Source organism: Somniosus microcephalus, chromosome 18 (assembly GCF_052327205.1).
Source record: "Somniosus microcephalus isolate GS21.2 chromosome 18, FLI_Smic_1.0, whole genome shotgun sequence".
Taxonomy (NCBI): domain Eukaryota; kingdom Metazoa; phylum Chordata; class Chondrichthyes; order Squaliformes; family Somniosidae; genus Somniosus; species Somniosus microcephalus.
In genome coordinates this window covers 37425002-37452207 of record NC_141004.1, presented here as the reverse complement: position 1 = coordinate 37452207, position 27206 = coordinate 37425002, and the positions used below count along the sequence as shown (strand labels likewise).

The window sequence follows — 27206 nt, the reverse complement described above, 5'->3', positions numbered from 1 at the left end:
GCTTGCGGACCGCGTGCGCCCCTGGGATGCGGGGCCTTTACGCAGGCGTATGCCTGCAGGCCCAGGACCGGAACAGTCCGAAGCTCCGGAGACACCAGGTAATTACCGAGTTTTCTTGCGGTTCGGAGGTGTACGCTGGCGGCAAGCCTCCGACCGCAATTTCCAGGCCACAGAATCTACAGCCCAGAAATAGCTTATTCTCCTCACAAGCCTCCTCCCACTCTAACTACCTCCTCCCATCCTCTACCTCTCCATTCCCTTCTCCCTCATGTATGCATCAAACAATCCTAAATGCATCTCCGCTTCAACCACTCCATGTGGCAGCGAGTTCCATATTCTCCCCACACTCTGTAATGAAATCCATCCAAAATTTTTTATTGGATTTGTTAATGGCTATCTTATATTTATGCTTCCTTTTTCTGGATTCACCCACAAGTGGAAACAGTATCTCCACATCCACCCTATCAAACCTTTCAAAATTTTAATGACCTCTATCAGTCTCCTCTTGTCTTTTTTCCAGAGAAAACAGCTCCAGCCTGCTCATTCTTTCATGATAGTTGCATCCTCTCAATTCTGTTAACATCCTTGTAAATCTTTTCTGCACTTTCTCCAGTGCTGCAATATACTTTTTGTGGCAGGGAGACCAGAACTGCACACAGTACTCCAATTGTGATCTAACCAAGGTTCTATATAAAGTTAACATTACCACCCCGCCATTGTATTTCCTCTAGAAATGAACTCCAGTACTTTGTCTGCACTCTTCATGGTTCTTATCAACTTGTTTTGTTACTTTTAGTGATTTATGTATCTGTATTCCCAGGCCCATGACATAAGGACAGTAGTGGGAAAGGATCTTGGTTGGAAGATCAGTATGGGTGGAGATAAGAAAGAACAAGGGGCAGAAAACACTGGTGGGAGTAATTTATAAACCCCCTAAAAGTAGCTATACCATTGGACAGAGTATTAATCAAGAAATAATAGGAGTGTATAACAAAGGTAATGCAAGAATCATGGAGCACTTTAATCTTCATATAGACTGGGGAAATCCAATTGGCAAAGCTAGTCTGGAGGACAAGTTCATAGAATGCATTCAAGACAGTTTACTAGAACAATACGTCGCGGAACCAACCAGGGAACAGGCTATTTTAGATCTTGTATTGTGTAATGACACAGGGTTAATTAGTAATCTCAAAGTAAAGGATCCTCTGGGGAAGAGTAATAATGATAGATTTTCACCTAAGTATTTCACTCTGAAACTCAAGGTGAAAATCTAAGTGTAAAACTAGAGTCTTAAACTTAAATAAAGCCAATTACATAGGTATGAGGGGCGAGTTAGCTAAGGTAGATGGAAAATTAGATCAAAAAGGTATGGCAGTAGAAAAGCAGTGGCAATTATTTAAAGAAATATTCCAAAATTCTCAACGAATATACATTCCGTTGAGAAATAAAATCTCCATGGCAAAAGTGATCCATCTGTGGCTAACTGAAGAAGTTAAGGATAGGATTAAATTTAAAGAAGAAGCGTATAATGTTGCAAAGAATAGTAGTAAACCTAAGGATTTGAAAAGCTTTAGAAACCAGCAAAGGATGACCAAATAATTTTTAAAAATGGAGAAAATAGAATATAAGAGTAAGCTAGTAAGAAATATAAAAACAGATTGTAAGAGCTTCTACAAGTATGTAAAAAGGAAGAGAGTAGCAAAAATAAGTGTTCGTCCCTTAGAGGTTGAAACAGGAGAAATTATAATGGGGAATAAGGAAATGGCAGAGACTTTAAACACATATTTTGTATTGGTCTTCACAAAAGCATACCAAAAATAATGGGGAACCAAGGGGCTAATGAGAATGAGGAATTTAAAATAATTAAGATCAGTAGAGAAAAAGTACTTGAGAAACTAATGGGACTAAAAGCCGACAAATTCCCTGGGCCTGATAGCCTACATTCTAGGGCTTACATCCTAGGGTTCTAAAAGAGGTGGCTGCAGAGATAGTGGATGCATTGGTTGTGATTTACTAAAATTCCCTAGATTCTTGAACAGTCCAGCAGATTGGAAGGTAGCAAATGTAACATCGCTAATTCAAGAAAGGAGGGAGAGAAAAACAGGGAACTACAGGCCAGTTAGCCTGATATCGGTCATCGTGAAAATACTGGAATCCATTGTGAAAGAAGTGATAACAGGGTACTGAGAAAATCATAATATGATTAGGCAGTATGGTTTTATGAAAGGGAAATCGTGTTTGACAAATTTATTAGAGGTCTTTGAGGATGTAACTAGCAGGGTAGATAAAGGGGAACTAGTGGATGTAATATATTTGGATTTCCAAAAAGGCATTCGACAAGGTGCCACATGAAAAATTGCTATGCAAGATAAGGGCTTATGGGTTTGGGAGTAATATATTAGTATGGATAGAAGATTGGGTAAGGACAGAAAAGAGAGTAGGGATAAACAGGTCATTTTCAAGTTGGCAGACTGGAACTAGTGGGGTGCCACAAGGATCAGTGCTTGGGCCTCAGCTATTTACAATCTATATTAATGACTTAGATGAAGGGACTGAGTGTAATGTATCCACGTTTGCTGATGATACAAAACTAGGTGGGAAAGTAAGCTGTAAAGAGGACACAAAGAGCCTGCAAAGTGAGAGAGTGGTTAAGTGAATGGGCAATAAGGTGGCAGATGGAGTATAATGTGGAGAAATGCGAGGTTATTCACTTTAGTAGGAAGAATAGAAAAACAATATTTTTTAAATGGTGAGAAACTATTAAATGTTGGTGTTCAGAGAGATTTAGGTGTCCTTGTACAGGAAACACAGAGAGTTAGCATGCAGGTATGTCAAGCAATTAGGAAGGCAAATAGCATGTTGGCCTTTATCGCAAGGGGATTGGAGAACAAGAGTAAGGAAGTCTTGCTACAATTGTACAGAGCTTTGATGAAACCACACCTGGAGTACTGCGCACAGTTTTGGTCTCCTTATCTGAGGAAGGATATACTTACCTTAGAGGTGGTGCAATAAAGGTTCACTAGATTGATTCCTGGGATGAGAGGGCTGTCCTATGAGGAGAGATTGAGTGGATTGGGCCTATACTCTCTGGAGTTTAGAAGAATGAGAGGTGATCTCATTGAAACATATGAGATTCTGAGGGGGGATTGACAGGGTAGATGCTGAGTGGTTGTTTCCCCTGGCTGGAGTGTCTAGAATTAGGGGTCTTTGTCTCAGGATAAGGGGTCGGTTATTTAAGACTGAGAAGAGGAGGAATTGCTTCACTCAGAGGGTTGTGAATGTTTGGAAATCTCTACTTCAAAAGGACTATGGATGCTGAATCGTTGAATATATTCAAGACTGAGATAGATAGATTTTTGGACTCTAGGGGAATTAAGGGACATGGAGATTGGGCAGGAAAGTGGAGTTGAAATCGAAGATCAGCCATGATCTTATTGAATGGCGGAGCAGGCTTAAGGGGCCATATGGCCTACTCCTGCTCCTAATTCTTATGTTCTGACGTCTTTTTGCTTCTCTAACCCATTTAGTTTCTTGCCTTTGAAGGAATAAGTGGCCTCCTTCTAACACCTGCCAAAATGAACCACCTCACACTTCCTTATGTTGAATTTTATTTGTCATTTATCTGCCCACTGTGCAAGCCCGTTTATGTCTTCCCACATTTTAGTGCGGTCATTCCACTCATCAGCTATACCTCCCCCAATTTGAAATCATCTCTAAATTTCAACAGCATAGCCTTGATATTAACACACCACCACCCCCCCCCCTCAGCCGGTTTCCTTAAAGGGGCCATGTCCAAATTGAATTTGACAGTTGTGCTGTCAAGTGTTCTACGGCATTGAGGTGCTGCAAACACTGAACATGATTGCACAAAGGTGCACAGCTGCATCCAGGCTCTCCCACAACTCCCTCCATATCCTTATGGAGGGAGTCACAGCACGCAGGGAGGTCCTCTTCCCTTCCAATTGGTGGAAGACACCTCCCCAGGATACCAACGCAGCCTGGTTGCACATTGCATAGGAGGGCACAAGCAGGGATGTCGTCAGGCGGACCAGGCTGCAGTGGCACAAACCATTCAATGATCTGAGCAGATCACAAAACGTTACTGCCAAGCCACACTCAACCTCATCCTGCTGTGCCACTCATCACATCCCCATCACTCTGCCTTCCATACCCTACTCCTGCATATCTTTACTCACACCAACTTACCTTGCACCTCCACCCATTCCTCTCTATCTATATTATCACTTCCCCATCTCACTAGCCACACCTCACACTCACCCTCATCCTAGTCCAATCATACCAACTAACACCACACAAGGGTAGGCACTTGGGTGGTTTAGCCAATGTTCATGTGAAGTTTCTGGTAATGTACTGTCAAACATTGAAATCTTTATTTTCAACACTTTGCATTCTTGGACAGATTTGTGTGCACCTTTGTGTCTTCGTGAGTTGCAGTGAATGGTGAGACATAGGGCTGGATTTTGTCATTGGGGGTGGGCTGGGGGCAGGTCAGGTGGTCACGACCCCGCCTCCGGTGTGAGGTGGGACAATTGAGCGATTATTGGGCACTTGATTTCCAGCGTGTGGAAACCCCTGGCCCAATGAGTATTTTGGTGCCAAAACTCTCCTCTGATGACGTCATCTATGCAGCTACATTTAAGGCCTTGGTTCATTTTCTGCCTTACAACTTTTGCATTATACTTCTGAGGGATTCATGCTCCAACCATGTCAAGCAGCAGACCAAAGTGTGCACCCCGATTCGATGAGAACTCCCTCCAAGCTCTGGTGGAGGGAGCAAGAGTGAATAAGGAAGTGATGTTTCCTTCTTCAGGGAGGAAAAAGCCTCCCCAACAGACCAAAGCTGTGTGGCTGCAAGTGGCACAGGCAGTGAATGCCATTTCGAAGTGCAGCAGAACCTGGCTGCAGTGCAGAAAGAGGTTTCATGACCTTCTCCGCACACGAAAAGTGACTCTCAATCTGACCCCATTGCCTCTCATCACCAGCACTCTGCTTTGTCAACCTCTTCCTCCACATCCCACTTGACGCTTACATCCCTGGACCCTTAGCCATTCCCTCTCTCTGTATGTTCACATTAACTTAACTATTCGACTATGCAGCCCTCACACTCCCCATCACTGTGATGCAATGACAACAACTTACAACACATAGGGAGGGCCCTTGGTATTGGCACCTCACTCCATCTTTGTGTCATTCTAAGCTTCTATGCTATGGATTCTCTACACTCCCTCCTTCATTCTCACTTAAACTCCACTTGTGCCGCTCATTGCAGGAAAAGAGAGCCCGCAATAAGAGGGAGAGGGCGAGGACAGGAGGAGGGCCGCACTCAATAGCCCAGCTCACCACTGCAGAGGAGATGGCCCTGGAGATCGTGGGAGCCAAGGAGGATGTGGAAGTGGGGGACGGACAGATGGGCGCATCAGAGCAAGCTGGTGACAGAATAGTTTTTCATCTCTCCTCTCATTGACATTGCATGAGTGACTGATATTGATTCTAATGCTCTAACAGATTGACTTCTGATCATCTGCACAATTCAATGTGCATGCAACGTTTATCTCACATGTCTAACTCTCCTTTACTCCCCCACAGGACCATCGACAGCCCCCCTCCCCACTAACCAGGAGGAACAGCCTGAGCCCCCAGACTCCTCAGAGGAAGCTACAACCTCTGAGGGCGCAGTGTCAGCAGAATAAAGCGCACCCAGCACCAGCGCAGATACACACACCTCGGTGGAACTTTCAGGAGATAGAGTAGTGATGTGAGCTGTGATACACCAAGTGACAAGTGAGCATCAGCAGATTGTGGAGACAGCGACAGCAGTGGAGAGTCCTCGTCAGAGGGCGCAGGACTCTCCCAGCTCGGCTTAGCTGCATGTCGACCCTGTACTTCCAGGTCCATCCAGAAGGAGAGCGGTGCTGGAACTCCAGGAACAGGTGCAGGAGTCTCTGGCAGGTTTTGTCTCCAGGGTCGCTGCGAGTGTGAAGCGAATGGAAGAGTCCATCGCAAACATGAGCAGAGCCTTTGTGGAGGCATTGGCGCATGAACGCACCACCACAGAAAGGATGGCAACCTCTGTGGAAAGGATGGCTACCTCCATGGTGAGGCTAGCTACGGCCATGGAGGAGCTTAGTCACCAGGGTCTTGAAAACATGGTCATTGTTCAGAATAGACTGACATCTCTTGAGGAGCGATGGTCAGCTATTAAGCAGAGAAACCAGACCTTCATGGAAGTCCTCTGGAGTAGGACTTCCAGTGCAAAATGGGTCCTTATGGCCCCCTGAAGTGCAGCAAGGTCCCGTCAAGCCACTCGCTAGCTCTGAAGTGGGGCTGACCCATGAGAGGGATGTTGGTGGCAGAGAACAAGGAAGTGGGGGCTCCTCTCCAAGCTCTCACATGACCATGCCACTGCAGAGCCCTATGTCAGAGCCCCACCAGAGTCCTCACCCAACTGAGATGGGCGTCTCAGCCCCTGCAGCCGCAGGAGCAGCAGTCTGTTGCCGAGCCCTCACAGGCTCGCAACCCCAGAGGACGCCCGCCAAAGGTGTCGAGGCAGGAGCAGCAAGAAAGTGAGCAAGGGGCCTCCACATCTGCTGAAACCACAGGGGAAGCACCATGTAGGAGCACGCGTAAGAGGAAGATAAAGCACAAGTAGTCACAAGGGTAGTCACTTGGGTGTTCTGTTGTGTTTATTTTTGAAAAGCCATCTTGTGACTTTGTGATAAAAAAACTTGATGGCAAACTGTTGAAGTTGTGGGCTGTGTCATTTCTCAAATGGGACTTCCACATTGAGGGCTTAGGGTGATTTACAATTGTCAGTATGGTGGTCAGAGTGATAGGAATCCCCAGGTTCTTGGCCATTGTCGATGCTCTGTTAAGAAGCTGCGAGGCAAAAGTGTTTGATTGGGCAGGCTAAGCAAATCTGACCAAGATGAGTCCATCTCTTGCATCCCGGGCAGCATGTGCTCACGTGCTGCTGCCGCTGGTTGATGTGCCTCCGCAAGCTGTTTGTTGTCGCTCTCCTCCTCCTCCTCATCATCATCCTCCTCATCCTCATCTGAGGAGGCTATGCGATGAGCCACTTGTACCTCAGGCAGCTGCAAGCCACGATGCTGTGCCATGTTGTGAAGTGCACAGCAGACCACAACAATTCTGGAGACCCTGGTTGCTGAGTACTCCACTTGATCTATTAAGGCATCTGAATCGCATCATCAGCAAGCCGATGGTTTGCTCGATTATGGATCTGGTGGAAATGTGGCTGGAGTTGTAGCGCTCCTCAGCTTCATTGGATGGGCACCTCAACGGCGTCATTAGCCACATTTTCAGGGGATAGCCCTCGTCTCCAAGTAGCCATCCGAAAAGTTGGTCTGGCGGACTGAAGAGCGGAGGCACACTAGACTGGCACAGGCTGAAGGAGTCATGGCAACTGCCAGGGTACTTGGTGCAAACGTGCAAAATTTCCTTCTGTGGTCACACAACAGCTGTACGTTGAGGGAGTGGAAGCCCTTGCGATTGACAAACATACCTGGATTGTGATGGGGTGCCTTAAGTGCCACATGTGTGCAGTCAACAATGCCCTGCACCCTTGGAAAGCCAGCCAGATTAGCAAATCTATCTGCATGCGTGATTACACTTGCTTGATCCTTGGAGAAGTTGATGTAATTGTGCGCGATGGCAAAGAGGGCATCGGTTACCTGCATGATGCAAGTGTGTGCGGCCGCCTGGGAGATGCCGCTGATGTCTGCTGTTGATCCCTGCAATGAGCCTGAAGCAAAAAAGAGTTGAGTGCGGTGGTGACTTTGATGGCCACTGGTAAGGGGTGTCCACCCGCTCCTCTGGGCTCCAGGTCTTGCTGCAGCATTGCGCAGATGTCAGTCACTACCTCTCGCGAAAGTCTGAGCCTCCTTTGGCACTGCTGCTCACTCATGTTGAGGTAGCCCATCCTCTGTCTGTAGATCCTGTTTGGGGGGTATCTCCTGCACCGACTGGCTTTCATGCGCTGGCATCTTCTGGCCTGTGCAGCTTCAGGTGGGTGAGCAGCAGCTTGGCGCTCCTGCTGTTGCTCCTGCAGTTGGTGCCGCTGTTGTTCAGGGTTGTGCTGCTGCCGCGGCTGGTCTTCATCCAAATCTGATGTCCAGGTGGAAAGGGAAGGAAATAAATGGTTCCCATGCTTCTGGTATATACCTCAGTTGAGGAAGCACTCAGTCAAGGTGGGGAGAGGATTTCCCAGGAGGTCACACTGGAGATGGATCTCAGCCTCAAAACTTCCACAATGAGTAGACGTGCTAAAAGTTCTCCCAGACCTGAGAAAACAAAGTTCTGCCACCTGCAAATGATCATTGTTGAAAATTCCTGTTTAATGGTGGAGCTGCTGCTGTTAGTAAGCCATCCACATGTGAGGCCACCAGGGTTAACTGGCGTGTTCCAGAGGAGACGGGCAGCACGGGGGAAATGTGTTAAAGTTAGAAAGGCCTCTCAAAATGGCATTAGAGGCAATTAAGTGCTTCTTAAGGGCCTTAAGGGCCTATCCCACCTCCTAGAGGTAGGATCGAAACGGGGTCTGAAAGGCCGTTTTTGGGAAAATTGATCAGAGGCAGGATCGGAGCTGCCCGCCATTTTAACACCTCACACACCTCCTCGGGCCTGGCAAAATCCAGCCCATAACTTCCCCTCCCTGCCCCGCAATGGTGATGAGTATGAAAGGAATGGCTTGGACATTGGAGGAATGCTTTATCGTGCTGGTGTGGGGTGGTAGCCAGGGTGTAGAGTGTTAAGTGAAGCTAATGTGGACGCGGTGAGGCCATCGCTGGCGTACCGGGCAGCAATGTGCATGGGTGATGATGCCGTGTCCAGTGGCGATTCAGTTGTTTGCGGAGAAGGTTGGTGTGGATGTTGGTGCCCGGTGATGCTGGTGTTGTGGCTGATCGTGGTGGGATTCTGAGGATCAAGGTAAGATTTTTTCAAGGGCACCAATGCTGATGGAATAGATGGCAGGTGAGGTTGAGATGACAGAAGCGATCTGTCAATGGTGAGAGAGGTTGTTCCAAGGAGGTGACAGTGGATAGAGAGATTACTCCAAACACTTCAGAAGTGCAGAAGCTCAAAAGTGGGTTCCAAATACTGAAGGCTGAAGCTTCCGAGATTGGAAAGTGACCAGCTGTAAAACGGCAGGTTTTAAACCACTTTTGCGCCAGTCACCTATTGAAAGAAATGGAGAGTTGTTCAGAATCCAACATACTTACCTGACATGATCCCGGAGTGACGGGAACCTCATGGAAAACTTGGTAAAATATGTTGTGACTGCTAAAATGGTGAGTAAATCGGTTTAAACACCCTCTCACCTAGCACAATTGAATGACCCGCCGCTTAGTGCCGTGTCTGCCAAGCACAGGCAGAACCGGCACCAAGGAAACTCACAAGGAGGCGGGTTTAGAGCGGGATACTGCCCCGCTGTTAATCATTTGGATTTTGACAGCAGACCCACCTCCGAACCCATCCTCTGACCAGTGACAAAATTCAGCCCAATGGGTGGGAGGGGGCCAGGGGTGGTTAAAGAGTTAAATAAAAGGACCACGACCCCAACACGGCGTGCATGCGTCCACTGCTTTCTTTACATTGGTGGATATCGGGACATCAGAGTGTCTCGCTGTGGAGAGGCGGGATACTTAATTAACATTTAAATTGCCCTCCCACAATACAATTGGGAGCCTGATTTAAAATTGGCTGCTGCTGCGCAGGTTTCCAGGGGTTGGGAAACCCGGCAGTGAAATGGGGGCGGGAGCTGCCAGTTCCACAAGGTAAATGCCTTTTCCAGCACTACTTGTGGGCCAAGAGGAGCAGGAATGCTTCCCCCCACCGCCCTCCCCCCCTTCAAAACCCCTCCACCCCAATCGGCAGCCTCCGCCACGCTCCTCCTCCCACCCCCCCATGACCCCCATATCCCTCACGATTGCCGGACTCTCCCCCCACTCCCGATTGCCAGTGACCATCCCCAAGGATCCCTGGCTGTGGCCTCCTGCAGCTGGTGTTTCCCCCCACCCAAGCTATCCATTTGGCCATCTGCCAGGCGGGAAAAATGTTAATGAGGTCCTACCGTCAAGTTCACAGGACATCTGTGACCCTGGCCTTGCCACATTCTTTGGCCATTTTCAGCCTCTTCCACTCCCTCCCTGCAAAGATTGGGCTCATATCCAATTTCTGAGTCCAAATCATTTCTTCTCTTCTTAGGCAGTCCCTCGGAACTAAGGACGACTTGCTTCCACATTAGAAACATAAAGATAGGAGCAGGAGTAGGCCATTCGGCCCCTCGAGCCTGCTCTGCCATTCAATGCGATCATGGCTAATCATCCAAATTCAGTACCCGGTCCCTGCTTTCTCCCCATACCCCTTGATCCCTTTAGCCTTAAGAAATATATCCAACTCCTTCTTGAATATATTTAATGAATTGGCCTCTACTGCCTTCTGTAGTAGAGAATTCCACAGGTTCACCACTCTCTGGGTGAAGAAATTCCTCCTCATTTCTGTCCTAAATGGCCTACCCCTTATCCTTAGACTGTGACCCCTGGTTCTGGACTCCCCGACCATCGGGAACATCCTTCCTGCATCTAGTCTGTCCAGTCCTGTCAGAATTTTAAAAGTTTCAATGAGATCCCCTCTCATTCTTCTAAACTCCAGCGAGTACAAGCCCAAACGACCCAATCTCTCCTCATACGTCATTCCTGCCATCCCAGGTATCAGCCTGGTGAATCTTCGCTGAACTCCTTCAATGGCAAGAACATCCTTCAAGAAGATGTGGTCTCACCAAGGCCCCGTACAACTGGAGCAAGACATCCTTGTTCCTGTACTCAAGCCCTCTCGCTACGAAGGCCAATATACCATTTGCCTTCTTAACCGCCTGCTGCACCTGCATGCTTACCTTCAGCAACTGGTGCACAAGGACACCCAGGACTCGTTGCACTTCCCCTTCTCCCAATCTATTGCCGTTCAGATAATAATCTGCCTTCCTGTTTTTGACACCAAAGTGGATAACCTCACATTTATCCACGTTATATTGCATCTGCCATGCTTCTGCCCAATCACCCAACCTGTCCAAATCATCCTGTAGTTTCTCGGCATCCTCCTCACAGCACACACGCCCACCCAGCTTTGTGTCGTCTGCAAATTTGGAGATATTACATCTAGTTCCCTTGTCTAGATCATTAATATATATTGTGAATAGCTGGGGTCCAAGAACCAATCCCTGCGGTACCCCACTAGTCACTGCCTGCCACTCAGAAAAGAGCCGTTTATTCCAACTCTTTGCTTTCTGTCTGCCAACCAGTTCTCTATCCAAGTCAATACCTTGCCCCCGATCCCATGTGCTTTAACTTTACATACTAATCTCTTATGCGGGACCTTATCGAAAGCCTTCTGAAAGTCCAAATACACCACATCCACTGGTTCTCCCTTATCTATTTTACCAGTTACATCCTCAAAAAATTCCAGTAGATTAGTCAAGCACGATTTACCTTTTGTAAATCCATGTTGACTTTGTCTGATCCTGTCACTGTTTTCCAAGTGCTCTGCTATTACATCTTTTATAATGGACTCTAGCATTTTCCCCACTACCGATGTCAGGCTTACTGGTCTGTAATTCCCCGTTTTCTCTCTACCACCTTTTTTGAATAGTGGGGTAACATTAGCTACCCTCCAATCCATGGGTACTGTTCCAGATTCCATCGAATGTTGGAAGATGATTAGCAATGCATCTACTATTTCTAGGGCCACTTCCTTAAGTACCCTAGGATGTAGATTATCAGGCCCTGGGGATTTATCGGCCTTCAATCCCATCAATTTCCCTAACACCATTTCCCTACAAATACTGATTTCTTTCAGTTCCTCCCTTGTATCAGACACTATGTTCCCCGACATCTCTGGGAGGTTATTTGTGTCCTCCTTTGTGAAGACAGAACCAAAATATGTATTGTATTGGTCTGCCATTTCTTTGTTCACCATTATAAATTCCCCTGATTCTGACTGCAAGGGACCTACGCTTGACTTCACCAATCTTTTTCTCTTCACATATCTATAGAAGCTTTTACAGTCAGTTTTTATGTTCCCTGAAAGCTTACTCTCATACTCTATTTCCCCCTCTTAATTAATCCCTTTGTCCTCCTTTGTTGAATCCTAAGCTGCTCCCAATCCTCAGGTTTACTGCTTTTTCTGGCCAATTTATATGTCCTCTCCTTGGATCTTATGCTATCCCTAATTTCCCTTGTTAGCCACGGTTGAGTCACCTTTTTTGCTTTATTTTTATGCCAAACTGGAATGAACAAATTCTGTAGTTCATCCATGCGGTCTTTGAATGTTTGCCATTGCCTATCCACCATCACCCCTTTGAGTGACATTCCGCAAGCAAGTCTACCTAACTCACGCCTCAGACCATCAGAGTTTCCTTTATTTAAATTCAGGACCCTAGTTTCTGAGTCAACTACTTCATTCTCCATCTTAATGAAGAATTCTATCATATTATGATCGCTCCGAACCAAAGGGCCTCGTACAACAAGATTGCTAATTAATCCTTTCTCGTTACATAATACCTAGTCTAAGATGGCCTGATCTCTGGTTGGTTCCTCGTCATATTGGTCCAGGAAACCATCCCGTAAACACTCCAGGAATTCCTCCTCCACAGTATTGTTACTAATTTGGTTAGCCCAATCTATATTTAGATTAAAGTCACCCATGATGACTGCTGTGCCCTTATTGCACGCTTTTAATGCCATCCCCAACCTTTGCAATACTGTTTGGAGGTCTATATACTACTCCCACTAACGTTTTCTGCCCCTTGGTATTTCTCAGTTCTACCCATACAGATTCCACATCATCAGAGCTCATATCCTTCCTTACAATTGTTAATCCCTTCTTTAACCAGCAATGCTACCCCACCTCCCTTTCGCCTATCTTTCCTGAATATTGAATACCCCTGGATGTTGAGTCCCCAGCCTTGGCCACCCTGGAGCCATGTTTCCGTAATCCCAATCAAATCATATTCGTTTACCTCTATTTGCGCAGCTAATTCATCCACCTTATTATGAATGCTCCTTGCATTAAGACACAAAGCCTTCAGGCTTGTTTTTTTTAACGCTCTTAGATCTATTAGAATTATTATTTACTGTGGCCATGTTTGATTTAAACTGTCGATTTCTCTGACTGCCACTTTTGTTTTTCTCCTTCCTATCTTTTGCTTTTATCCTTGTTTCCCTTTCCTCTGTCTCCCTGCTCAGGTTCCCAACCCCCTGCCATTTTAGTTTAAACCCTCCCCCAGAGCACTAGCAAACACTCCCCCTAGGACATCGGTCCCAGCCCTGCCCAGGTGCAAACCGTCGAGTTCTCAGGTGACTGATGCGGGACCTACAGTCTGTTACAGGTCGGGCAGACAGTGGTTGAAATAATTTATGTATATGCTGGACAACAGTGGTTCCAGCACAGATCCCTGTGGGACACTACTTCCCACTTTCTTTCCTTAACTCTTCCCCTCAGTTTCTGTTTTGTACCCATCTTTCATTCCATTCTGCTGCCTGACTCCAGAATCCACTTGCCCTGATTTTTGTCATGAGTCTCTTATGTGGCATTTTATCGAAGGCCTTCTCTGGTGGTAGCAGGCACAATCGGAGGCTGCTCAGGTAGGAAAGTTGTTATTTTTGGGAGCGGGTCAGGAACCCGCTGTCATCTCGCTCCCATGCACCTTTCCCCCATGCGCGTCAGTCAACGCGGACCCGACTGATAGAGGTGGGCAACCCAATTTAAATTAGTAGCTAGTTGTCAGACCCTTAAGAGTGGTTTTAACCTTACCTTTTAAATTTAACTGTATGGCCACAGGAAATATGCTGCTCGGGAACCATGTCTGTCAACCTGAGGCGTGAGTTCAGTGGCCATTGCTCCAGCTGATTTATAGTTCATTGATTTGATGCTGTCAAGTAAAGCTTCCACCTGACAGATGATCACTTTCCTCAGCAGAAGCTGTTTCTCACTCTATTCCCAGCATTGATTCTGCAGGCTGCAATCTTTCCAGCAAAGTCTCCATCCAGTGCCACCTCATTGGAAGAACCTCTCTTACGATTGACAGATTGCTTCTGTCATCTCTACTTCACCTGCCATCTATTCCATTAGCACAGTTGCTGTTTATACTGTCTCACCTTGGTCAAATTCTGAGGACCATGATCAGCCCCAACACCAGCAGCACCAACAACAACACCAACACCAACTTTCTCCACAATCACCTGATGCTGCACAGGACAGAGGGCATCAGCACCCAGGCACATTGCTGCCCGGGATGGCCTCATCATGGCCAGATTTTCTTAACTTGATGCTGTACACCTATATGGCTGCCACATGATGCGCCAGGTTGACACCACCCCACACCAACACCATAAAGCATCCCTACCATGACCAAGCCATTCCTTTCACACTCATCACCATTGCAGGGGTTACCGTTATGTCTCACCATTCACTACAACTCACTAAGCCACTTCCAAAGGTGCACACAAATCTGTCCAAGAACAGAAAGTGTTGAAAATAAAGGTTTCAATGTTTGACACCATATTAACAGAAACTTTACATGAACATCAGATAAAACACCCAAGTGGCTACACTTGTCTGCTGTTAGTTGGTATGATTGCGCTAGGATGAGGGTGAGTGTGAGGGGTGGCTAGTGAGATGGGGATGTTTTAATGCAGATAGAGTGATGGGTGGAGGTGCAAGGTAAGTTGGCATAAGTAAAGATGTACAGGAGTAGGGTTGGGAAGGCAGAATGATGGGGATGTGATGAGAGGCACAGCAGGATGAGGTTGAGTGTGGCTTTGTACTCATGTTTCCTGATCTAAATGAAATCACTGAAAGGTTTGCGGCACTGCACCCAGGTCCTCCTGACCACATCCCTGCTGGTGACCTCCTCTGCAATCTCCAACCAGGCTGTTCTGGTGTCCTGGGGAGATCTCTTCCACCTGCATGCTCTGACTCCCTCCATAAGCATATGGAGGGAGTCACCAGAGAACCTGGGTGCAGCCCTCTGCCTCTGCAGTCATTGTCAGTGTTTGCAGCACTCCAATGCTGTCGTGGACTGACAGCACGATGTTACATTGACATTCAAATCCAATTTGGCCACAGCCCCTTTAAAGATCCCGGCTGAAAACGCGTCACCGATGACGTCATCAGACCCGCACCATTTAATTGGGCCAGATAACGCGCTGGGCACGCTTAATAGGCCCCATTAAGGGAAAGTCATTTTCAACAGCGAGATGGAGCCAGCAGCGGGGTCGCGACCCGCCATGGCCACCGTCTGCACCGGACCCGCTGAGGTAGACCAAATTCCGGCCCATGTATACCATATCCACTGCATTGCCCTTGCCTTCACTTTCTGGTACTTCAAAGTATTCAATAACTGGTTAAATTTGACCTTCCTTTTAGAAATCCATGCTGACTATTTTTGTTACTATATTCTCCTTCTCTGAATGAGTTACACTGCTATAAAGCAGGGAAGTATGATTCAATTTTAAAGTAGTGACCGCTGACGTTTTGAACTGAGGCTAACCCTATAGCAATGATCAGTTTCAGGATGAAGTAAACACCTGTGTAATGAGGGAATTTAATTAAAGACATATTGCATACTGGTTTCAGTGAGCTGTAATCATTAATAGGTGAAGGGAAACCAGTAAGTCTTGCAAAAGGAAAACATCGGGATAAAAATCATCTTTTAAATTGGGCTTTCTGTGGAATCAGGAGATTAACTGGTACCGAATGATACAGAATCAAAGACAGACGTATAGGCCCCATCTTGACAGGGGCGGGTTGCGTAGTCGGAGGGGGCTGAGTTTCAGATGGGAAACCCGGAAGTCCAAGTTTCCTCACAAGCCTGCCAGTCAGGTTAAATCGGAGGTTGCCAGCCTCATTAAAATAATTAAATTGCCAACCCGCCTCCTGGTAGCGGTTGGCTGCCTGCCTCCTGTCCCACCTCTGGTAAACCCGGAAGTGGACGGGCTAGAGGCAGGTTTGAGATCTAAAAAATGTTAACATCTCACCCGACTTTAACCTACTCATTTTTGGGGGTTAAAATTCATCCCATAATTAAAGGTTTCAGTTGGTGGAATAGTAATTATATGTAACAAGACCAAAACTATTGGTAAGGTGAGAAAGTAAGCAAGCTATACCGATCTCAACTCAACAGAAAAAGAGCTGGTTAGGTGAGGAAACCTGTTTTATTAACTAGTTATAAAAGTACAAGTTCAATTAAATTCGCCCTCTATGGAGTTGTTTTTTTAACTTTTATATAATTATGTAATGCAGAAACATGTGGATTGTAACTTAGAGGGGGTGAAAGTAATGTATAAAATGTGGCAGCTTATACAGATATCTTGGATTCGAAAAAGGCCTGATCCATTTATATGCTGAGCTCAGAACTAGAACACATTTGAATCCTCAGCCTAGCCACGCCCTGGTGCTATTTAAGTACCATCTGTTGAGTGTATGTTAAGTAATATTACATGTATTGTAACAACCTTATTGATTTGAGGAGTAGATAGACCATCTAATCATAAATTAAAAATCTTCCTCAAACAACAGAATTTGACTGGATCAATCCCGGCACACTAAGGGCGCGATCTTGCCAGCCCTGGGGAGGCGGGTCTTCCGGGAAAATGGCAGAATCTAGGGGCGGGTGCTCATCCTACCCCCAACCCGCCTCTGTGCCATCTTGCCAGGAGGCGGGTAGCCAACCCGCGCCGGATCCATCGCCTGGAGGCGGGAAGGGGATTACAGCCACTTAACAGGTAGTTAACAGGCAGATAAGAGAATTATCCCCATTTTACCCACACAAGTGTGGGCTTCCTGAGAGCTGCGAACCCCGCCAGGGTCAGCGAGGCGAACAGTGGGTCTGCGAGGGTCGGAGGGGTCCAAAAGTGTGTTGTGAAGGTAAGTGATGGGTGCAAGTGTGGAGAGGTGAGTATGTGAGGTGAGTGGAAAGTGATAGAAAATGTTTACTTACCTTTGTTTCTTCCTGCAGGCTTCAACAGTTGGGGATGCAGAGAGTCTCGCATCTCAGCGGCAGAGATGACAGATGGCTGCTGCATTCTCCGATGCAACAACCATCTAATTTCTGCAAAAGAAAGAGGTTTGATGAGTCTTGAATACAAGGACTCATCAAACAACATAGAATGTCAGTGTTTGACAGCTTCACAGAGCTGTCAAACGATGGCAATTCATCTGTCAAAAATTTTTGACAGATGAAACGTCATACGCTGACGTTCTCTGTAACCGGCTTCCCCTTAATTGGCCTGCTGAGGTCAATCAAGGGAAAATAGCGTGGGTTGGCCACAGGTTGATGGAGGCGGGACAACGACCCAACAAGCAGTAGCCCCGCCTTCAACGCGCCCCCATTGGCGAAATCGCCCCGCCCCCTAAGTGTCAATGAAGAAAAATGGTCACTTTTACTGGTAGTGAGGATGTCAGGAAATAAACTTACAGCCCTTCTCAGTCAGTCCTAGAAAGGCTGACTGAAAAAGAGCAACAGCAGCAATAGTGAATGTAAAGTTTACAAACATGTGGGAGCAGGGTTGGAAGCTGATGTCAGGTAAGTAGGTTGATGAGCTACAACTTGCTTTTTTAACATGAGTATGATCATGAGCAAGTTTCAAATACGTTCATGATAAACAGGTGGCAACAGTCTAATAATATCCACTTGCCCCAGCCAAGGGGATCGTCAAGCTGGCAGCAAAAACCTCCCGAGAGAGGCAGCTCAACTGAGAAAATGAAGAGCAGTAAAGAAACCACTGCCTTCATTCAAGATTATTTTAAATCAATTTTTAGAAAATTGGATTTATTATTTTACTTTGGGGGCAGGTAGGAAATAATGTGAAAAATATTTTCACTGTGGTGATAAATTTTATGAATTAGAACTCAGTGTAGACCTCTACCAATTGGAGCACCTTGGGAGTTTAAATAGTTCAGCACAGCCTGAATAATTTTCCATTCATTCCGTGCCACCAGGAGAGTTATTTCATAGAAAGCACCTGTGGCTTTAAAGAGCAAATATAAAAGCACAGAATAAATAGACCACTCTTCATTATGCTTTTTGCCAGTTTCTCCCTTCCCCCGTCTCTACTGTATGTTGCACGCTCTCTCTACACATGTATTTTCAACTTTTTTAACAGGTCAAGCAGAAGGTGGCAGCCAAGGTGCTTAAATGAGGAGAGAGAGGTGAAGAGGCAGAGAGGTGGAGGGAGTGAACTCTAGAGCTTCAGGCTTAGATGGCTGAAGGCACGGCCGCCAATGGTGGGGCGAAGGAAGTGGGGGATTCACAAGAAGATATTGGAGGAATGCAGAATTCTCAGGTCACTGCCTCTTTAAATGGAGCTTCCAGTCTGTCCGTCAGTTTGTGAAACCAGTGCTTAGTTTTATGACCAGAGTCAGCTTCACATTACAAGTGGCGGTCGGCAGATTTCTGGTGGGAACGATGTGGCAAGTTGATTTGTGCAATTTTAACCGCCCATCCCCCCCCATTCCCATCTGGCAGGTTGGGTTAAAATCGGAGCAATACCTTGCATTAACATTTAATGCTATATTGATTATGTTTAATGCATATTAAAATCAAAATCATGTATTTAGATGGAGAGAAACATCCAAATGAGACTAGTGTGTCTAATATCTATAATGATTTTATACAGAATGAAATTAGAAACTGCTTAAACTAATGACCTTTTTAAAATGGTATAATTGGTACTATTATTTTAACATTGTTGAGCAGAGTACCATGTTTAAGTGCCTTAGGAACATGAGTAGGCCATTGAGCCCCTCAGACCGGTTCTGCCGTTCAATGAGCTCATGCCTACATTTAAAGCCATTTGCCACAGTGTTGCCCATTCACTTAATCTGTCGATATCCCTTTGTAATTTTATGCTTTCATCTACACTGCCTACAATGTCACCTATCTTTGTGCCATCAGCAAATTTGGATATATGACTTTCTATGCCATCATCTAAGTCATTAATAAATACTGTGAATAGTTTGAGGCCCCAACACAGATCCCTGCGGGACACCACTAGTCACATCCTGCCAATTTGAGTACCTACCCATTGTCCCTACGGCCTGTCTCCTGCCGCTCAGCCAATTTCCTAGCCAGGTCAATAATTTGCCCTCAATTCTGTGGGCTTCCACCTTAGTTAACAGTCTCTTATGTGGGACTTTATCAAATGCCTCTGGGAGTCCATATAAATAACATCCATAGATATTCCCCTGTTCACCACTTAAGTCACCTCCTCAAAAAATGCAATCAGGTTTGTCAGGCATGACCTACCTTTCACAAATCCATGCTGGCTCTCTGATCAACTCAAAATTTGAGAGGTGTTCAGTCTCTAGCAATTTCCCGACAACAGATGTTAGGCTAACTGGTCTATAATCCCTTGGTTTCCCTCTCTCGCCATTCTTAAATAGCGGAGTGACATGCGCAATTTTCCAATTGAAAGGAACAGTTCCTGAATCAAGAGAATTTTGGAAGATTATAGTTAGGGCATCTGCAATGTGCTCACTTACTTCCTTTAAAACCCTGGGATGGAAACCATCTGGCCCTCGGGATTTGTCACTCATTAGTTCCATTATTTTCTTCATTACTGTTATTTTATTTACGTTCATTTTATTGAGTCTCTGTCCCTGATTTAATATTAGTTTCCTTGGGATTTCTGGCACGCTATCCTCTTCCTCTACTGTAAATACAGATGCAAAGTAATTATTCAACATGTCTGCCACTTCCTTATCAGTGACAATATCAACGCTTTCAGTTTTTAAGGCTTAATAAAATGTATTATTAAAATGAAAACAGTGCAATGGAAGTTAAAAGTAGTGCTAAAATCACAATGATTGAAGGTTAAGGAAGGCTATTGTAATAGGTATATGCTTCTGTGGATAATATGACTATGTAATGTTATAGTTCTATGCCTATCTGTATGCTATTAAGGATCTCATTATACAAAAATAATAATAGTGATTGATTCAACAGCTTCTGTGCTGGAATAGAAAACCAAACAAATTAGAAAGTTCAAGCCTTGCTTTATGCTTTTTCCTATATCCCAACTTAAAATCAACAGGATCAATCACTTCAAGCTTATTCAGGTCAGTATCCTTATCAGCCAAACAGGCACATCACTTAATGGCACATTTGTGTTTATATTCCCCCCATCAAGCATACATTTCAATCATGTACACACACTGTACGCACAGGCTTGTATTTACTAGGGAAGTGCTAAAACACAGGGTAAAATATGTTTTCACATCTTCAAACCTGAAAAGTTGTACAACAGAAGAATCAATTTTTTTTTAATTTTTTTTAAAGTGTTGAAATGGTTGAGGGGACAGAACACACACTATTGTCTGAGATATTACTGCTTAAAACTGAAGTGTGAAAAAAATAAATTAATATATGTCATGTTTCAGCTTTATGATATTAATGAGAACTCTTATGTCACACCTTTCAACTGCCCACTCAATAGAACTGAAGCTAGGCATAGCTATAGCAAGCTTTTCTCTTTGGCTCTACAGAAAATAATTAGTAGACGGCAGAGATTTCTCCTGTATTGCATTACTCAGTCGCTATCGCTCCAGGATACATGTGGTTTCTTTATGGGGTGGTAACAGGATAACATTGGAAAATACCATTTCATTTTTACTTGCAAGAAAGAAAGTTAAGTTAGTACAAAGGCTTGCTGACATCATCACTGAATGATGAAATTATTCCATCAACCCGATACTGTACCATGTTACTGGCCGAGCTGAAGAGAGAATTATTGCTGTTTAGTCGGGTGAAACTAGAGCAATACCAGAGCGACACTGCTAGCAAAGCTCAGCGAGCAGTCAACATTATTCACAAAATGAACACAGATTGCAGGTATGTAGTTAGTAAAACTGAATATGGAAAATTGTCCATGTCTTTATTTTTCTATATTCCCAAGTACTACACTTGTACAAGATAGTTTCAAAGCTATCATCGGGGTAGATTTTGGTCCGAACCTGTTTTTGGGCCCAGGCTCAGCGCTGCGTGGCCGACGCACGCCTGAACCAAGAGGCCTGAGGATCGCTGGAAATTGATCCTCGGGCCACATCAGCGTACTCAGCGCAAGCTGCCGACGCTGTTCGCGCCTCTGCAGGCAGCTCTCATGAGCGAAGCCTTCGATTTCGGGCCACCTCCCTTGTTGGCAGTGCCCTCAGGTAAGTCGCAGGAGGTGAGTTTAGAGCGGGCTACAGGGGGTGTAGAAAAAAAGTTCACTTCCTATCTTTGGTTGGCAGCTGCTGAAGATTCCAAAACAGGGCAGGCCCGACGTTGCTGCCCCACTCATCACTCACCAACTTCTGGATGGGGTCCTTCAACAGGTGTTAGGCCTCACTTTATATATTTAGGGGGCCTACTGCATGTTTTAAGCATCTTCCTGGGATATCTAAAAATGGGGCCCTACAAATTTAGCAGTGGGACCAATGTCTGCCCAGATTTGGTGCGGGCTGTGCCACTGCTAAATTGGTCAGCGTTTTGCCTATTTTATGCCCAAAAAATGGGCACAATGTACACCAAGTTCTACTCCATCATGTTGTAAATAGGGTTCACTTTTCCCCTTGAATACTTAGCACAATGCTATTTTTATCTCTTTTTGTGGCACAGCTTACATTTGTACTGCATCAGATTTTCTCTAATACATTATATGGGTGGCAAACAAAATAACCTAGTATTAAAGTCAATATGCTGGAAATTATGCCATGTGGTATTATTGTATGAAAGCTTAGCTCGTTTGTATCAAATCTCTCTGATCACTATTTTAATAGGTGCACTAACCTGTTTAAAATAAAAAGGGGAAAGAATTACAGGGAAAAGAATTACAAAAAACATGTTAATGTCACCATTAAAATGACAGACAGAGGAATTTGATACGAGTGAGCTAAATATTCGTAATCACAGAAATCACAGAAACCCCACAGTGCAGATAGAGGCCATTTCGGCCCATCGAGCCTGCACCGACACATATTCCACCCGATCCCCATAACCCCTACACCAACACATATCCCACCCTATCCCCGTAACCCCATGTATTTAATCCCCCTAACACTAAGGGTCAATTTATCATAGCCAATCAACCTAACCCGCACATCTTTGGAATGATAATATTGTGCAATTTTAGGCTAATGAATATATTAAATAGGGTCTCATTGTTATTAATAAGATGAGAATTCAGGTAAACTTGAACTTCAGCTTTGAATTCAGCTTCATGTGGACTGCAATTCGTCCGCTAAGTTTGAATTTGAATAAGAAATACGATTATAATGACCAAATATAGTTCAAAATGGCAGTTGGTTTTTATGGTGTTCCAAACTGGTACCGATATAAACCAGACCCATAGTGGGCGTAAATGTCAGGCTAGTGCCAATCTGAACATTCAAATACAGAACCGAATAAAAAAGGCCTGCATTGCTGTAGCGCCTTTCACGACCACCGGACGTCTCAAAGCGCTTTACAGCCAATGAAGTACTTTTGGAGTGCAGTCACTGTTGTAATGTTGTAAAGTTTCCAGTGGATTCGTACATGAAGCTCCCATCATACTGGACAATGCAGTCATTCGCTACCATCCACTACATCTCACCAGCGGTCACTTCCAGCATTTGCCGCCCTCCATCTGTTCCCAACAGTGTTTTGTTGAAGGAGAAATGAAGCACACTTTAAAGGCAAGTGTACATGTACACACAGTGGGGGTCATTTTGACTTTGTGCAATTGTGTTAAATGGATGAAAGCGAATCGGCAGCCCATTTTACATCTCCCGAGTTTTACTTCCATTGACGTCAATGGGTGTTTGAGCCAATCTGGGGGAACTACTCCACAGTGCGTTAACCTCATGCCCAATTGTGCCTTTCAGAACACACCAGCCTTTTATTGAAAAAAATCATAGTACAAGCAACAAAAAAATCTTAATTAAAATAGAACTACAGTTCCAGCAGGATCTTCTTTAATTAATTTTGTGTATAATGGGGGTATAATAGTCTTGCTTTTCTCAAATAAAACGAGAGAGAAAAGAGGCAGCAGTGAACCATTGAATCAATAGCTGGGCAGTCTTGGAAAAGGAGTTCCAGGAGCCCAGCTCATCAGTCTTTGACCAAAATGTTCCCATGCATTCCTGTGTAGCTCCTGTTGTCCTGGTTAGAAACTGAACAAAGCCCCAAAAACCTGGAAATACTTGAATTGTGGTGATACTTGGGTTAAATAAAGGCTACATTAGCTAATATTCCAAGTGAATTTATGGTGATTAAACACCAGCCTCCAGCCCATGCTCACAGAGGACTGAGCTGGACTATCATGAGAGTCCCTGTGCACAGCAAATATTAACTGGCATTTCCATATGCAATGTTTTCTTGTGGTATCTGAGAGTCCTGGGATTGGAGGCACAGAAGGTAGGATTTTAAAAAACTGTTTTCTTGCATAAATACAGGATTTACATGTAAAAGACTTGCTTACAAATGAGCAAATTGTAGTGCAAGTACAAGTGATGCAATTGTTTTGGGAATTCAAAAATCTTGCATACAAATAGTATTTTAATACAAGGAGTTGCATTCAAGTGGGCTTCATCCTATTCTATTACCTTTTCTAGATCTATTCTGTCTTGATCTACAGTAATAAGAAAGTTAATGTATATACATTCTCTGAAGCTCATTCATATCCAATTATTCATTACCTAACTGTATGATGGACTTTATTTTTCTTTGCCTCCTCTGTTCCTGAACAGAACAAAAAAGGCCAGTTTTGAAACTAATATAGATTTGAAAAATAATTGTCTAGTGAGGGATAATGTTTGTCTTCATGATGAAATCCTCAAGCTGCTCGAACTTATTATAGAGGCTCGCTCTTTTAAACTGTTGCTCCTGCATCTTTGAGCTCACATTGGGAATTAGAACAAAATGAATTCCAGGCATGTAATATGAAAGTAAATTTTTTAAAGTAAGTTTTTAAATATACTTAAGAGGTATACATCATATATTTAAAAGTAATACTTAAAGTATTTCCAGCTAAATTCAGCAATTTCACCCTACAACAACGTAACCCTAGTTCTTTTAGACGGGCTCCCTTTGAGCTCAATGCTGGGTGCGCAGAATTTAATGTCCTCTGTTGTCCAAATATTGCCTAACTATTGTTTTTTTTTTTCAAAAAGCACCTGGCTTTGATAACTGTAAATTATTAAAGAGAATTCTACTTTCTTGCCTTAGGTCACTTCTTAACATTGCAGGATTGCTATTTTGAAATCGGGGCTCTAAATGGTTGCTTCGATATATATTTACTGTACATTTACTTGCAATGCACTAAATGTAAAAGGTAAGTATTCCAGAGATGTAAGCAACCTAGAGATATCTTTAGTTTAAAATGTGTTAGAACAAAATTATCTTTTCATTAAAAAGAGTTCTGGTACTAAGCCCTATAATTTAAAGATGTAGATAAGGATGGAAAGGAAGTTGATGCAACGTGAAGCAAAACAACAGGAAATAAATGCAAAATGGATGAATGCACAAAAAGCAGTTTTATTGTCTGAAGGTCAGATCCTGGATTGGTTTGTGAAGATCTGCATTGCCCAGAAATATGATAGAAAAATTATCCACACGGATATAAAGTCACAGAACAATTATCCACAGGGATATAAAGTCACAGAACAATTATCCACAGGGATATAAAGTCACAGAACATCTTTCTGACCAAAGATGGGACAGTTTGGCTGGGGGATTTTGGAATAACTAGAGAATGTAACAGTATTGTAGAGCTGACACAAAGCTGCATAGGTAAACCATGCCACCTAGCCCCACAAATATCTGAACAGAAGCCGTACAACAAAGAAGTGATGTTATGCTGTGGGCTGTGCCCTTTATCGGAGGTTCACCCTCAAACATGCATTTGAAGCTGGCAACATGAAAAGCCTGGTGCTAAAGATCATCCATGCACCTCATCCACCTGTATCATTCCAATGACCTGCACAACATAGTATCACAGATGTTGAAAAGGAATCCATTAAAAGGAAGGCCATCAGTCAGCTCGTTGCTTCAGAAACCATTTCTGTCCAGAATTGAAAGATTGTTTTCACCCGATTTGATGGTTGGAGAATTTGGTCATGCAGATCTGCATCGTGCTCCAAAGCCAGTTATTGCCGCTGCAGCAGTAACAGGGCTCGGTCCAGTTTCAGCATCTGCACAGGAAATCACTAAATCAGCAGTCAATGCCATTGACTCTAAAATCAGCAGAAGCAGCTAAAAAAAAAAGCCTTCTGATAAGAAATCATTAATGAAACACAAGCAGACGCAACCTACTCCAGTGAACAAAATGAATGCAGTGGAAGAAAGGAGGAAAATGTTTGAGGAAGCATTCAAAAAGTTTTTTATTTTTTAAATGGAGTTGATCAAAGGAGAAAAAAAAGCAAACATCAGATTGGTTTACTGAAAGTTGCAGGCAGACAGGGAACTGGAGTTGATGGAGGAACATGGGAACTGGAGACTGTACTGTGTGCAGTTTTGGTCTCCTTACCTAAGAAAGGATATACTTTCCATAGAGGGAGTACAGCGAAGGTTCACCAGACTGATTCCTGGGATGGCAGGACTGTCGTATGAGGAGAGATTGGGTCGACTAGGCCTGTATTCACTAGAGTTTAGAAGAATGAGAGGGGATCGCATTGAAACGTATAACATTCTGACAGGGCTAAACAGACTGGCTGCAGGGAGGATGTTTCCCCTGGGTGGGGGGGTCTAGAACGAGGGGTCACAGTCTCAGGATATGGGGCAGGACATTTAGGACTGAGATGAGGAGAAATTTCTTCACCCTCAGAGGGTGGTGAACCTGTGGAATTCTCTACCACAGAAGGCTGTGGAGGCCAAGTCACTGAATATATTTAAGATGGAGATAGATAGATTTCTAGACATAGAAGGTGTCAAGGGGTATGGGGAAAGAGCAGGAATATGGTATTGAGATAGAGGATCAGCCAGGATCATATTGAATGGCGGAGCAGGCTCGAAGGGCCGACTCCTGCTCCTACTTTTCTATGCTTCTCCCCAATATTCTGTTTCATTGAATTCAATCGAATTGAATATCGGGCGTCCGATGTGACACCGCCTGCTTTGCGCTACTGCCCAGAGTGAATTTTTACCCTTGCGTGTCCTAAAAAGGGGATTGGTTTGTATAACTGGTTCAAACAAGCTAACTTATCGAATAATCCCCAACATGGACAGTATATCGCCAGATAAGGAGTTAAGAGTGGTTTGGTGCCATTTAGTTAACGTTCCTTGCAATGTTCAGTGGTTTTTTGATCGCAGCATTATTGCAAAGAGTTTAATATTAGTCTTTAATAAGCCAGGCTGCTTTGTCAGGGTGTGGAGGCAGTCAAGGTGCAAAAAAAGGGCACTGTGCTCCTGTAATTTCCAATTCCTGCTCAGTGTAGGCTCCTGGCGTGCCCACTCAGGCCCAGGGATTTCAAACCCAAAGTGTTTAATAACTATTACTGAATTATCAAGAAATGACATTATTCAGCTCATGTCTAATGTAATTATAAAACACCCAACATTACACACATTTCAGATGGTTCCCTGTGTTTCCAGCTTTGTCACTTACCATCCACACAGGCTGGCTTGGCTCTCGTTGTACCAGCAATCTGTCCTCTCCTACAAGCACATCGTGCTGTTTGTCTGGCTATTGTTCTCCGTGGTTGACTACTATCTCTGTCCAAGGTAACTATTTCACATGTACCCACAGCCAGCTGACCTAGAACAAAACACACAACACAGGAATCAATGTTAGGTATTTTAACCCCCAGTTCAACCCTGATGATCCAACTTGAACTGACAAAATTGTTTCTAGAGGAAGCCAAAGTCAGATTGTCAGTCAACGTTAGAATTTCAACTTGAGTTTCCTCATTGAAAGTCCGATTGTAGTTAGCCTGAATGTACCATTTCTTGAAATACTGATGTGAGAAGTCACACAACACCAGGTTATAGTCCAACAGCTTTATATGAAATCACAAGCTTTCGGAGCGCTGCTCCTTCATCAGGTGAAGTGAAGAGAAGCATACAGGCACAGCATATATAATCAGAGAACAGCCTGTATGCTTCACTTCACCTGACGAAGGAGCAGCGCTCTGAAAGCTTGTGATTTCAAATAAAGCTGTTG

General features: G+C 44.5%; 1 protein-coding gene across 5 annotated transcripts in view; it reads right to left on the bottom strand.

The window, feature by feature from the left end:
• The window catches only part of LOC147105213 (chemokine-like protein TAFA-5), a 386891-nt gene that overhangs the window by 257188 nt on the left and 102497 nt on the right, over positions 1–27206 (bottom strand). For all 5 annotated transcript variants that reach the window (XM_086011349.1, XM_086011348.1, XM_086011347.1 and 2 more), the window contains exon 2: positions 26652–26801. In XM_086011349.1, coding sequence (XP_085867475.1) covers positions 26652–26801 — 150 coding nt within the window. The remainder of the gene's footprint in view (positions 1–26651; positions 26802–27206) is intronic.